Here is an 11,965-nt window from a genome sequence, read left to right as displayed (position 1 = left end):
TAGCTCTGATAAATCCGAAAGATTTGCATTTCCTGCACTGAGGCTATAAAATAAGTATCTCTTTCAATTAAATTAAACATAATTTTGCAACAGCTATCGTTAAGTACAGTAGGGTGGGGTAAGATGGGACACCTTTCATTCCATTTTCCCGTCCCACTTGGTAGTAAACAAAGAACATTTAAAAAATTTCAAAACGGTAACTTTACGACTTCTATAGACCGTTGTTGATTGTTTAAAATGCGATCAGGATATTTGACTATTTCGAGCTGAAGGTGTCCCATCTTTTCCCACGGTACTTTAAGTATAATAACTTCGACAACAAAATCTCGTTGTAAAATAACCTACACTAAATAAACTACAAAATCTTCAAACAAAAATTGTAAGTTCGAATGTAACAAGAAATTTGCGTGACCTTAAAATACAGTCCCAACGCTTAATTAAGAATAAATCACGCAACTGCATCCTTCAATGCGGAATAGATTAAAATACCCACACAAAATGATCCGCCTACATGCTATATAGAGACCTGAGTAAACCGCACGCCAACATAGTCACGTTGCTCTACGCTGAAGAATGTAAATTTAATTTGTTATTGATCGCATTTGGTAAACGGTTAATCTATTGTAATACAGATTATTTTTTTGCAATGGCAATATTCACAAGTTTTGATATAAATTATGACTTTCCTGGCTCTTTTTTATTGTTAGGTAAATATAACTATACCCCTAATGATTTATAGACTCAGAACATTAGCCCTTTAGACGTGCTCGCCTAACAATAGTGTAACATAATTGTCTTATTCACATAGCATCTACACAGAATATCTAAGACAATGCAGGATATAGTCGTGCATCAGCAACCGCTGTGCTATTGGTTGCGTTAACGGTTTAGGGCGGTCCATGGCAGACAGGAAGTATCGTCACTTGAAAGGAAATGACATCATGCCCAACTCCACCATACACCAGTATATTATGTAGTATAGGCTTGGCGCCCATTGGTAAGTAACACGTCATGGATTTCTCTTCAACATGAGAGTGTATACAACTCAGTTTCTACCGTCGTCACATTACACGCATTGACTTGCACCTATATTGTGACGTACTTAACCTGTTCTGCAGCGCCACAAGTGGCTAACAACACCGATTGGAATATACACTGTTGTTCTAACAGAGCAGACCACTTTGTTCTTAACAATTATGAACAGAATAAAGAATAATATGTTTATTTCACCATTTCGAAACTGCGGACCAGGGAACAGCACACACATTACACTTATTGGACTAAGTATAAGTATTTATGCCAATCCATATGGAACTACATTTTCAATCAACCACATAGTAGTGTAGCAATTAGATCTGCGCAAGTTGGTATAATCCTTTAATTCCATATGGCTAAATTCCTTGTCATGGGTGAAGTCCTTGTTAACGACCTTGGAATACACCATATTTGGCTCATTACCCTAGTACCCTTGAACATGAAGATATGCATATGGAGTACATTGACATTAATAACTTTGTGCGATGTCCATTGGAACTTCATCCACAGATGATCTGCGAGCTGAACCGTACGCAACCAGTTCAAGAAGCCTAAGTAATGACAATTTCTGTTTACTGCTATACAACAGTATTATTGCATGGAAAATGCTGCAAGTAAAGTTCAAATTTACCTTGTCTTAGGCAGAGGATCTGAAAGGCTTTGAAATTGATCTGGAAAACAATATACAGCAGAATATATAAATTGGAAATCAAGTATCTATTAAAAGACGAAGGATGCTACAAGTTTTACAATAGCAAATTTCACCTTTAGTGCAGTTAAGAACTCTCATGGTCATGCCTACTTGACAAATTTGTGAGAATCGGTTGATTGACAGCTCGGTTGGACTTCCTGCCTTTGGTTTATCGGAATCTGGACACAAGGTCATGAGGTCACCAATCAGGGAATGAACCTGGGGTTTTCCCCACAACTGGAGGTCGGGATTCCCCAACACTGATCCTTTTGCAATGGCCTGCAAGTTATAACATTACTATGACACTGCTGTAAACAAAGTTAAAAAGTAAAACCCTGTTATAATACTGTAGAATAAGATGGAATATTGGCAGCTCCTAAATTTCACACTTGCTGATTGTGTTTAGAACAATTGCAACTCTCTTTCAAGAGTCGCCGGGCTATGGTTATATAGTTCGGTAAATATTCATATTTATTACCAAACGGAAAGAGAAAAAAGAATGAAATGTCCCATATTACCCCACCCTATTTTATATAAGTAAGTTAATAAACATTGACAAATTTTACAAGTAAAACTATACCTTCAGTGCTGGTTTGGAAGCTAAAAGTGCTTTCAGTAGTGCATAGTGTAATTTGGAATGTAGAGTATAATACGAAACACCATCTTCAGTTGAAACTTCCATTTTGTTTTGACTACCTTGGTCGGAAAAAGGAAGTTTTACACTCCACTGGATTAAACCATCGAGTGGTGTAAGTGCAAGACTGTCAGGTAAAGTTTGCGTTGCTTTTATCACAGTTCTCCATAATTTGTCCATCTAAAGAATAGATGCCTTTTAATACAAAGAAATTACTTCTGTTACTTCTGCTGTCAGTCATAACATAAATAACATTTCAACAGCTTGAAAAAACTGCCTAAAATCGGAAATACACTACTTTTTTCTGCCAACCTGCGGACGAAACGTCAGAAATGCACTACATTTTTTATACCAGATGAGACGTTGAAAAGTTATTTACATTATGCCTGGTAGCAGAAGTAACAGCTTATTAATACTGTGGTTCAAAATAATGTACAACAGCTTTGGTACCTGGGTTGCAGTACTGAAACATAAAGTAGGTTCCGTTAATAACCAATGTTGAACAACATCTAATACTTGGAGTTCAGGAAATCTTTGCAACTTTGCCTGTGCCCTATCTCTTGCCCTGAAAAAGTATGTGTTTTAAAGGTACTGTGAAAATAGCACATATGGCATAAGAAAAAGTATTTACATCATGGTGTAGTTGGAGGTCAGAGCTATGGTAAAGACGCAGCAAAACCGAGGGCTAACTTCCAAGCAAGATTTCAACTCAATGGTCCCGTTCTTCTGCAGTGTACAGTAGTCTTCAATCAAACTCATCACCAAATGAATGGCATGAGATTTATCACAGCTCTGTGAGAAAAAAGAAAAGAGGATCATTGCTGCCACTATTGTGTATGTTTCTCATTGATTCATCATTGCTGCCACTATTATGTATGTTTCTTTGGGCAAGCCAATTAATGGCAATTGCTGCAACCCAATGGTTACTGATGGGTTGTTCAAATTGCCAGCCACAAATAAAAACATAGTTATGTTAGATTTCAGACTAGTGCAGTAATGCTACAGACTTTTTACCTTCATCCACAAAGCTGCACATTCTAACACAGCACTGGCTTTTGCTGCAATTCCAAGTGAGACTAGTTTGCACAGCACCTCACGTCTGTTTAAAATTAATAGTGTTTTCAGTGGAATATATTGTATACTACTTATGAATTTTACTACTTAAAGATGTTGTTTCATATATATAGGAGCCTATGCCTCTATGGTATACAAATGAACATACCTATACATTTGTGCACTTTCTCTAGCCATCGAAAACAAAGCTTCAAACACCCTGTAGCGAACATATTCGTGCTTTTGTTGTTGAAGGTACATACACAGCTCATCTATAAGCTCAAGTTCTTCTACTGGTGTTAAGACCTGATGTTGGTGGTGTAAATTTATATTACACAGTATATGTACTATTTCTATGTTTGTACAATGTGACAGAATATGTTACAGTAACCACGCGTTCGATGCCATTATTCTAGAATTACAATGATACAAACAACAGTGTCTTGTCCAGTCTGTAAACTCCAGTCCAGCACTAGAAAGCAGAAGACTATAGGCTTAGGCAGTTTACTTTAAATAATATATAAAAATATACATCATGTCACCTTTTGTTGTGAAATCCAGTCAACACTGCATTTAAAAATGACATTATCCACTCTTGCAATGGTGCTGTCTTTGCTGAAAGAAGAACCGCTTTGATTCTGAAACAATATACATGTTTAACCCGTAACGTAGCTAAAATTACAACATCAAAACATACGAAACCTTGAATATATTTTCTAGTTTTTGCAAAACTTCCTGGACAGAGGATGTGTACTGTCTCTGGTTCATGTTTTAGCGCACACAAACCACGTCCCATACAAAATGTTTCGATCAAATTTACTTTCAAAACAAACCAGAGACTGCAAACCAAAGTATTTTCCAAAAATAAGTTGCCACAAACGTTGTATTTTTATTATCAGAAACTTTGGTAAAAAAGTATTTTACTTCTTTAAGAATAAATTTTATAGTTTGAAAAAAATAACATAAACTTAATATAAAAAGATTAAAAAAAGAAACATTTTAGAATCATCATTAGTTTCGGTAGTTCTGGGACCAGATGTTGAAGACAAAATTGCATATGTTTTCTTGTTAGTTTAATAGGAATTCAAAGAACTAAATCTATTTAGCAGGCGATGTTGCAATGCTGGTGTAGACTGAGACGGAATATGAGATAAAAAGAAGCCGGAAGAATAGAATAGACGTGTATTTTACGGTATTTTCATGATTATATTTCTGTTCAAGTGTATTTACGTTTACCTTCTTAAATAAACGTAAATTGTATCTAAGTAACCAAGCTCTATTTTAATTTATTGGCGTTTAATTATATTAGTAATCAGGTGAACCAAATCATCCAAATGTATTTGTATATTCGTATATTGTTTATATTGTAATTTTTGATTTTTATCTAATTTTCTATACAGTAGGATGGGAAAGATGGGACACCTTTAGCACATAGCATTCGAGTAAACCGATTCAAACAATTAACAATGGTCTATGGGGGTCGTGGGGGATACGGTTTTATAATTCTTTGAATGTTGTTTGTTTACTATTACTACCAAATGGAACGGAAAGAAAGAATGAAAATGTGTCCCATCTTCCCCCACCCCACTAGTAGGGTATATATATATGGTTGAAATATATATGATTGAAAATTTAATTACATTTTGTTAGATTGTTAAAACACTTCTGTAATGAGCGTTCAAGCTAAATTGGCTGCAATACCTGATGTAAAAATTGAAACAGGGACTTTTAAATACATTCAAATTAAAGTCAGCTGTAAAGGTTCGGAAAAAATAATAATTTGTGGTTTGGTGGAAGCGGAATACCACGCGGACATTTTTGACGAAGAAAGTCCGAAAATTGAAGCTTTGGGTTTCGATACCATTTGCATTGGTGGTGGTCGAATAAAGCACGAACCAAGCAGTAAAAAGATCGTTGTTTATGGATATTCTGTTGGCTTTGGTAGAGCTGAACATAGCATAACAGTTGACAAGTTAAAACAACATTATCCAGGCTACAATATCACCTGGTCTAATGAAGGCTATTAATTATATGATTTAGGTAACCTTTTCGGGAAATCATGAAGATTGTATTAATGCGAGCTTCAACTGGCTGTAATGATGAGTATGTTAATACTCTCAACAAAATTGGTGATGTAACTTCTATTCCAGTTCTTTCTTTTAACTTCTGTAATTGTGACTTAATTAAAGATGCAATTTCAGCACCAGATTCTTGGTCTGGAATCATATTTACAAGCAAGCGATCTGTTGAAGCTGTACAGCTGTCTCTGGATACACCACTGTCTGAATTATGGGCTTCAAAACCTTGTTATGCTGTGGGAGAATCTACTGCAAAGATGGCTGAGAATTTAGGATTTATCAGCAAAGGTGGGAACAGTGGAAATGCTCAAGTGCTTGCGGAACTAATTGTCCAAGAGCAGAAGTTAGTAAACAATCAACCACTATTGTTTATATGTGGACAGTTAAAAAGGGAAACTCTTCCATCTGTTTTGACCTGCAATGAAATACCATTCCACACCATAACAGCATACGAAACTGTTAAGAATCCAGTCGTTGATGAAGCAGTTCAAAGTTATGTTGAAGTGAATGGCTCACCAGATTTTATTACCTTTTTCAGTCCATCAGGTCATCGGTTCTGCTTTAACACATGGCAATCTGCCCTGAAGGGAGACTTCTCTGCAACAAAAATCGTTGCAATTGGTGAAACAACTGCACATTCATTTGCAAGCCAACCAGATATAAGTGTAGTAACTGCAGAAAGGCCAAACCCAGAAAGTCTATTTAAAATCATAAAAGCAAATTGTGAAAGCTCTTAGTTTATTTAAGTTTTTATTATACCTGTATTTATATTCATTTACTAATGTTGAGTTGTATTACATGACTAAAATACAAACAGGTTGTCATTTTGGTAATGTGTATTCTGTATTGTAATGCATATTACAGCATGCAGCTTCATGACCTATATACAAACATCAATAAATCATTTATTGCCCTACTGTTGCTGACTTGTGTATTTGCTCGTGATCGTGACATGCATATTTTCCGAGTAGGCTATCTGTATGGTTTAAAATTTGCAATGTATAAGTCCCGAGTTCATGTTAAATTTATATTTCATTTCGACTTTTATTTCAGAAACCATGTTAGCTTTAACCCTGTAAATAGCTGGAATAAAGCAAAGACTTTTGTGGTTTGGATAAAGCTTCAGCAAAGCATTTATTAAACCACAAGTCCTAATTCATATCTTCAACCTGTGTTACTGATTCTGCAGCATGGAAGACAGCAATGAAAATATTGAATCAACAAGATTGTTAAAAGATAGGAATTATGAGTAAGTTGCTTATCTGTGTAATTATAACTTAATCTCAATAAGTAAGGTTACAGTCTTCTTTTTGTTGGATATTTTTGTGTATTTAGTATTACATGTTTATCCTTGTATTGGTTAAATTGTGTTAACTAAGAGTCAGATATTAAATGTTTAGATTGGTTTGTAAGAGTAACGCTTCTCAACAGTTCTGTTGCTAAATAATAAATCTTCCTTCTATTCAGTAAACTTTGTAGTCATAGCAAAGGGCTTAATTAAGATGACGTTTTAACTGACAAGGGTAATTCCTTCTTTTCTATATTACACACCTAATTTTCATTGCAGTGATGGAAGCAAAATCCCTGTCTTCATATACTCTGGCATCATGATTTTAGGTGCAGTTAGTACAGGAACGGTGTTGGGTCTCTCAGCTCCTATGATACCTCTCATGCAAAAGGATAATTCCAGCAACGCCATTCATGTGGGAACTTCAGAAGCTTCATGGATTGGTGTAAGTTTAGGATTAAGATAATATAATATTATTTATTGTGTTTGTATATATTGTATATCGACAACATAAGTTCCAACTTATTTACAAAGTTGAACTGGATATATTATAGCCTATATATATTATTACATTGTGAACTGTTTTTTTTTTCACTGTCGTTTGCCGTTTTTTTTTTTTTGTTAAAACAAACTATATGTTTGTTGAAGACATATTAATAGTTGAAGTAGCCGACTCTATTATTATTATTGGTCTGTTTCAAAAGGGTTTATAGTTATATGTCACCTGCCAGACACCCCTAACTTTACCCCTTATGTTTACAGTCCCTGCTGATGTTGGGAGGTATGGTAGGTGGTGGCTTTGCTGGATTATTTATGCAACATTTTGGAAGGAAAGCGACAGCGATTGTATCAGGTGTACCCTACATTGGAGGACTTCTGGTTAGTTTTTAAACTTTTCCAGGACCTTTTTCAGTATATTATATTTAAAAGTATAGCCTATGTATGGTTCTTTCTTTAATTCACAGATATTTGTTCTGCATCCTACTTAGGGTTTTTTAAGACTTGCGGGTGGAATGCAAACATTTAGCAATCTCATTTTGTTCTGGTAATATTTTTTAATAGCATGTAAGTCTGTATGGTTTTTACACATTGTAGTAGGGTTCTACTTTGACTAATTTTATCTAGTTGACATACTTTCAACATTTTCTAATTTAACGATCTTTTTTATTGTGTCTACTGTTTAACGTATCTAACAAATCTATTTTTAATCATTGGACCCTATTAATTTGTACCACAACTTTGCAGCTTATCTCATTTGCTACAAATATTTGGATGGTATATGCTGGGAGGGTGATAACTGGAATTGCCATGGCTTTCACATCACTTGTGGTCCCTGTAAGTCCCTACTTTACACCACATTGCACATTAAAGTTTTTGGCACAAACATCTGAGGCACAATCACATATATATATATTAATATATATCACAAGAATTGTTTACGAATATTTATGTTCAGCAATATTGAAATAGACAAGAGTATGCTTGTTGTGGCAAGATAGGCATTCATATAACCTGTAAAGGGCAATTTAGAGTATTCGTGCTGTGAACTTTTGCGCATGTAGTAGCCTATGTTACCTAACGCGAATTGGAATAATTGGAGTAACACATGAAAAAAGTTGTTTAGCGTGGCCTGTTTGCGAAACCCATTGTAAGAGACATATGATATGTAAAATATTGCATTGGATTTACCATTTTATTTAGACTTATGTAAGTGAGATATCAACCAAAGGTCTACGTGGGCTGCTTGGTTCAGGAAACCAACTGGGAATCACATTTGGTGTATTTCTGGCTTACGCAGCTGGTTGGTATATTTGTATGCAAGTTAATTTACTAATGCTGCTTGCTTAGTCAACAAGGTGCCGTTGATTCTGTTAGTTTTCCTTTCATTTTGCATGTAAGCAATCATTTGTGTTGTAGCTGGTATAATTTGTTCATGCGGTGAAACAGTAGTTACGTTATGCAGTGGACAAATACTCTGTAGTTGTAAGAAGTGGTTTGCGTAGTTGGTATTGTAGCTTGGCATGCAGTAGTTTTTGCTAGTCTGTCAAAACTTTAATTTTGCAGACCCATTTTCTTCCTAATCTTGGTTTTAAAAAAGTTTTTCAAAGTAATTATGATCTGTAGTGCATACTACGTTGTGCTAGTTACCCACTAAGTTGTTCGTAGTTTCAAATTGCATCTACTCTAGTTTTGCATCTAATATTTACATCCTCATTGTATCACTAACACCTAATCCCGTGCCACCATCCTGGCATGCTGGGGTAATCATTCATTTTATGATTTAAAACCAATTAGACATCATGTTAACTTCAGCTACTATCCTCATTATCATTTGATCAGAATAACACTTTTCAATCATGTATTTTAGGCATGGCAGTACACAAATTAACAATCATGCGTATGTAATACATTATTAGTAGTATATTAAACAACATAAACTAATTTAAAACAACAACTCTGTACATGTTTCCTAAACAAAATATCCAGTACTGTTTAAAAACTTATATTATGTTTTTAATAGGACAGTTACCATGGCGTATGCTGCCACTGTTTCTCGGTTGTGTGCCTGTAGTGTTCGTGTTTGCTTGTCTCTTTATACCAGAAGCACCTCAGTATCTCATCTTGGATAACAAGCCTATTGAAGCTGCCATCTCACTGCAGAAAGTTCGAGGAAAAAATGTAATTTTATCCTGTATGGCTTCTTAGTTTTATTTCATCGACTTGTTTTCATTTTGCTCCAAGTGGTTCGCCTGTCTGCTCGAATTGAGATCTTTTTTGTTTACTTGCCCTTAATTCGGTGCTTGATCTATTTAATACAAGCTCCAATGCACAGACCAACATTCAGCGTGAGTTGGAGGGAATTCGGGATAGTTTGAACGCAAACGCTCAATCTGCATCCTGGGTTGAAATATTCACCACTCCTTCTATTCGGTGGCCTCTTTTTCTCAGTGTGTTAGCAATGTTCTTGCAGCAGTTCAGTGGGATCAACTGCGTCATGTTTTACTTTCATACCATTTTTGAGGCAAGGCTTTGCATGAAAATAATTCCTTTAAATTCACCATACAACAAGCATGGTAGAAGATTGGTACAAACAAGACATGGTCCATCCACATAAAAATTCTATTGCTATGGGGTTAAATACTTGGTCAATTTGTGGTAGTTAACGCCTGTAATACATCAAGTTACACTTCCAATACATTGGTATATACTTGTACTTTACCTTATTAAACAACTGTCGTTGCCTGCCATGCGAGGATAAATAAGTTACATTTATTCTTTTTCTGACAAATACTTTATTTAAAGACTGCTGGTTTCAAGACGGCTACACAGTTGTACATGGCCTCTTTGCTGGTGTCTGGGATACAAGTTGTTTTTACTGCCGTGTCGTGCCTGCTTATTGATCGAACTGGTTCGTTAATCTGCTAAGCAACATTGGGTTTTCTTCTAAATGACTATTATTTTCTTTATTAGGACGCCGTGTGCTTCTTGGCTTTAGTGGAGGTGTTATGGCGTTGAGCATGGTTGCTTTTGGTTTATACTTCCAACTTACTTATGCTGGACACAAAGGTATGTCATCCAAATCCTACATACATTACAGAAGCAAATAATTTTGACAGCAGTTTAGCTGCATAAGCCTTTGTGTTTTACAATAGAACTTAAGGTACCTGTGCCAAAAATCATTTTGACAGCAGTTAAGCTGCTTGAACTTCTGTTTTTGGCAATAGAAGTCACTGTTCCTGTACTAGTAAAACCTACTTTTCCAGGAAACCTTAACTGGCTGGCACTGTCCAGCATGATGGTTTACATCGTGGCATTTTCACTTGGTTTGGGTCCTATTCCTTGGGTGTTAATGGCAGAGCTGATACCTCTTCGTGGAAGAGCCAAATGTGGGGGTCTAGTCACAACTTTTAACTTGTTCTTTGCATTTATAACCACCAAAGAATTCCAGGACTTAGTTGTAAGTTTTCTGTCAGTACCTTCTTATTCATTAACCTGGCCTTTAGTTTTTGTGGTCAATTCTAAACCAGAGGATATGGGTTTAGGGCTACACACTGTCACTTAGTGGGTGTGTGTCCTTGATTAAGCATCTTTACAATAATTTCTTCATTTCAGAGGTGCTATATGGGTTGTGCATATTGTAAAGCTATAAATAAAATCCATAATTCACTTACAAAGTTTAAAATGTGGTGATTCAACAGCGGACACAAGGTGTCTGAAACAACAACTACTGTTGTCCCTCCATGCGAGGATTCAAAATTTACATTCATTCCTCCAATTGGTGGCTCAGATCTTAAAATTGTTGCCAATTATAATTGTTGCTTATTTTCTCTATTTTCCTACCAGAAAGCTACCTCAAGTCAAGCAACGTTTTGGATGTTTGGTGGTGTATGCGCGACCATTATCCTATATGCCGTTTTCCTCTTGCCTGAAACCAAGGGCCGAACGCTTGAAGAGATCGAACAACATTTTCAGCGACACGAAATTTACGAGTCGCTAGACGGCGCAACGAAGCAAGATATCGCTCCCGCAACATAACTTCAATCAAAATTTACCCGAATAACATTAAGCGCATTCATTCATACTGCGTAAATTGATTGACCAGTTACACCAGTTGTTGCATAATGTTTATTTCGCATTTGATATCTCAGGACAAAAGTGTTATGTTTTTGTTTTTAACGTTTTTAAAAACCCACTCAAGAGTTGCTGGTAGTACATACGTGTTTTATTGCGTGTGATATCTCGCTAAGTGTGGGGAAGTACGTTAGTGGTGGGATGACGTACCTGCACTGATTAATTTCCTGTTATTTCATCACCGGTTGTTTGATCTTTCTTAAAATTGTGGCTTTGCTGTTTACTACGCGAGAAATTAGATAACATTGGGCAAACCCGTACGTAAATTCTAATAAAATCACGTCTGTGATCGATTAAAATAGTTATTTTTTTTACCGTGTATGGCTTTTAACCATTACTTGGTTGTTATTTTATTCTCTTCACTATAATTTGATTCCATTTCTTTGATTTACAAACGCCCTGCAGCGTATGCAGCATTGTTATATGTTAGTAGTGCAATAAAACATTCGTTACCTTGACGTAAACTCGAGTTGCAAAGCATTAGATACATTTTACGATTTTACATTTACGTGTTCAAACAATTGATTGATCCTGTCAGTTGTTCATATACAGAA

General features: G+C 35.7%; 4 protein-coding genes across 4 annotated transcripts; 3 read left to right on the top strand and 1 right to left on the bottom strand.

Moving 5' to 3' along the window:
• Positions 1-1,206: 1,206 nt before the first annotated feature.
• Positions 1,207-4,276, bottom strand: LOC149731803 (integrator complex subunit 15-like). The gene is made up of 10 exons (XM_089885153.1): positions 4,116-4,276; positions 3,956-4,051; positions 3,583-3,719; positions 3,375-3,459; positions 2,992-3,152; positions 2,811-2,925; positions 2,307-2,540; positions 1,801-2,005; positions 1,667-1,706; positions 1,207-1,586 (listed from the first exon to the last, which is right to left on the bottom strand). The coding sequence occupies exons 1-10, from the start codon at positions 4,179-4,181 to the stop codon at positions 1,505-1,507; spliced, it is 1,221 nt and encodes a 406-aa protein (XP_089741279.1). The 5' UTR covers positions 4,182-4,276; the 3' UTR covers positions 1,207-1,504.
• An 807-nt stretch (positions 4,277-5,083) lies between these two features.
• Positions 5,084-5,526, top strand: LOC149731802 (14 kDa phosphohistidine phosphatase-like). The gene has a single exon (XM_089885192.1). The coding sequence runs from the start codon at positions 5,084-5,086 to the stop codon at positions 5,438-5,440; it is 357 nt and encodes a 118-aa protein (XP_089741318.1). The 3' UTR covers positions 5,441-5,526.
• LOC149731801 (uroporphyrinogen-III synthase-like) lies at positions 5,473-6,547 on the top strand. The gene has a single exon (XM_089885181.1). It carries the CDS (start codon positions 5,473-5,475, stop codon positions 6,226-6,228), a length of 756 nt encoding a protein of 251 aa, XP_089741307.1. The 3' UTR covers positions 6,229-6,547.
• Positions 6,548-6,598: 51 nt separating this feature from the next.
• On the top strand, positions 6,599-11,869 carry LOC149731800 (solute carrier family 2, facilitated glucose transporter member 8-like). The gene is made up of 11 exons (XM_089885144.1): positions 6,599-6,740; positions 7,059-7,224; positions 7,542-7,658; positions 8,025-8,114; positions 8,481-8,580; positions 9,301-9,458; positions 9,613-9,801; positions 10,083-10,188; positions 10,251-10,346; positions 10,544-10,737; positions 11,124-11,869. The coding sequence occupies exons 1-11, from the start codon at positions 6,682-6,684 to the stop codon at positions 11,313-11,315; spliced, it is 1,467 nt and encodes a 488-aa protein (XP_089741270.1). The 5' UTR covers positions 6,599-6,681; the 3' UTR covers positions 11,316-11,869.
• The last annotated feature ends 96 nt before the right edge of the window (positions 11,870-11,965 follow it).

The sequence above is a fragment of the Ciona robusta genome, chromosome 9, assembly GCF_009617815.1.
Source record: "Ciona robusta chromosome 9, ASM961781v2".
In the NCBI taxonomy this organism is placed as follows: Eukaryota; Metazoa; Chordata; class Ascidiacea; order Phlebobranchia; family Cionidae; genus Ciona; species Ciona robusta.
The sequence above is the reverse complement of the archived record's forward strand: the minus strand, read 5'-3'. Positions and strand labels throughout refer to the sequence as shown.

Excerpts from the sequence above, each read along its gene's own strand:
- LOC149731801 (XM_089885181.1), top strand. The coding sequence starts at position 5,473 with ATGAAGATTGTATTAATGCGAGCTTCAACTGGCTGTAATGATGAGTAT.
- LOC149731802 (XM_089885192.1), top strand. The coding sequence starts at position 5,084 with ATGAGCGTTCAAGCTAAATTGGCTGCAATACCTGATGTAAAAATTGAA.
- LOC149731803 (XM_089885153.1), bottom strand. The coding sequence starts at position 4,181 with ATGAACCAGAGACAGTACACATCCTCTGTCCAGGAAGTTTTGCAAAAA. Across the intron at positions 4,052-4,115 it reads AACTAGAAAATATATTCAAG|AATCAAAGCGGTTCTTCTTT; the intron begins GTTTCGTATGTT and ends ATATTGTTTCAG. Across the intron at positions 2,926-2,991 it reads ACCTCCAACTACACCATGAT|GGCAAGAGATAGGGCACAGG; the intron begins GTAAATACTTTT and ends ATACTTTTTCAG.
- LOC149731800 (XM_089885144.1), top strand. The coding sequence starts at position 6,682 with ATGGAAGACAGCAATGAAAATATTGAATCAACAAGATTGTTAAAAGAT. Across the intron at positions 8,581-9,300 it reads ATTTCTGGCTTACGCAGCTG|GACAGTTACCATGGCGTATG; the intron begins GTTGGTATATTT and ends TGTTTTTAATAG. Across the intron at positions 9,802-10,082 it reads ACTTTCATACCATTTTTGAG|ACTGCTGGTTTCAAGACGGC; the intron begins GCAAGGCTTTGC and ends CTTTATTTAAAG.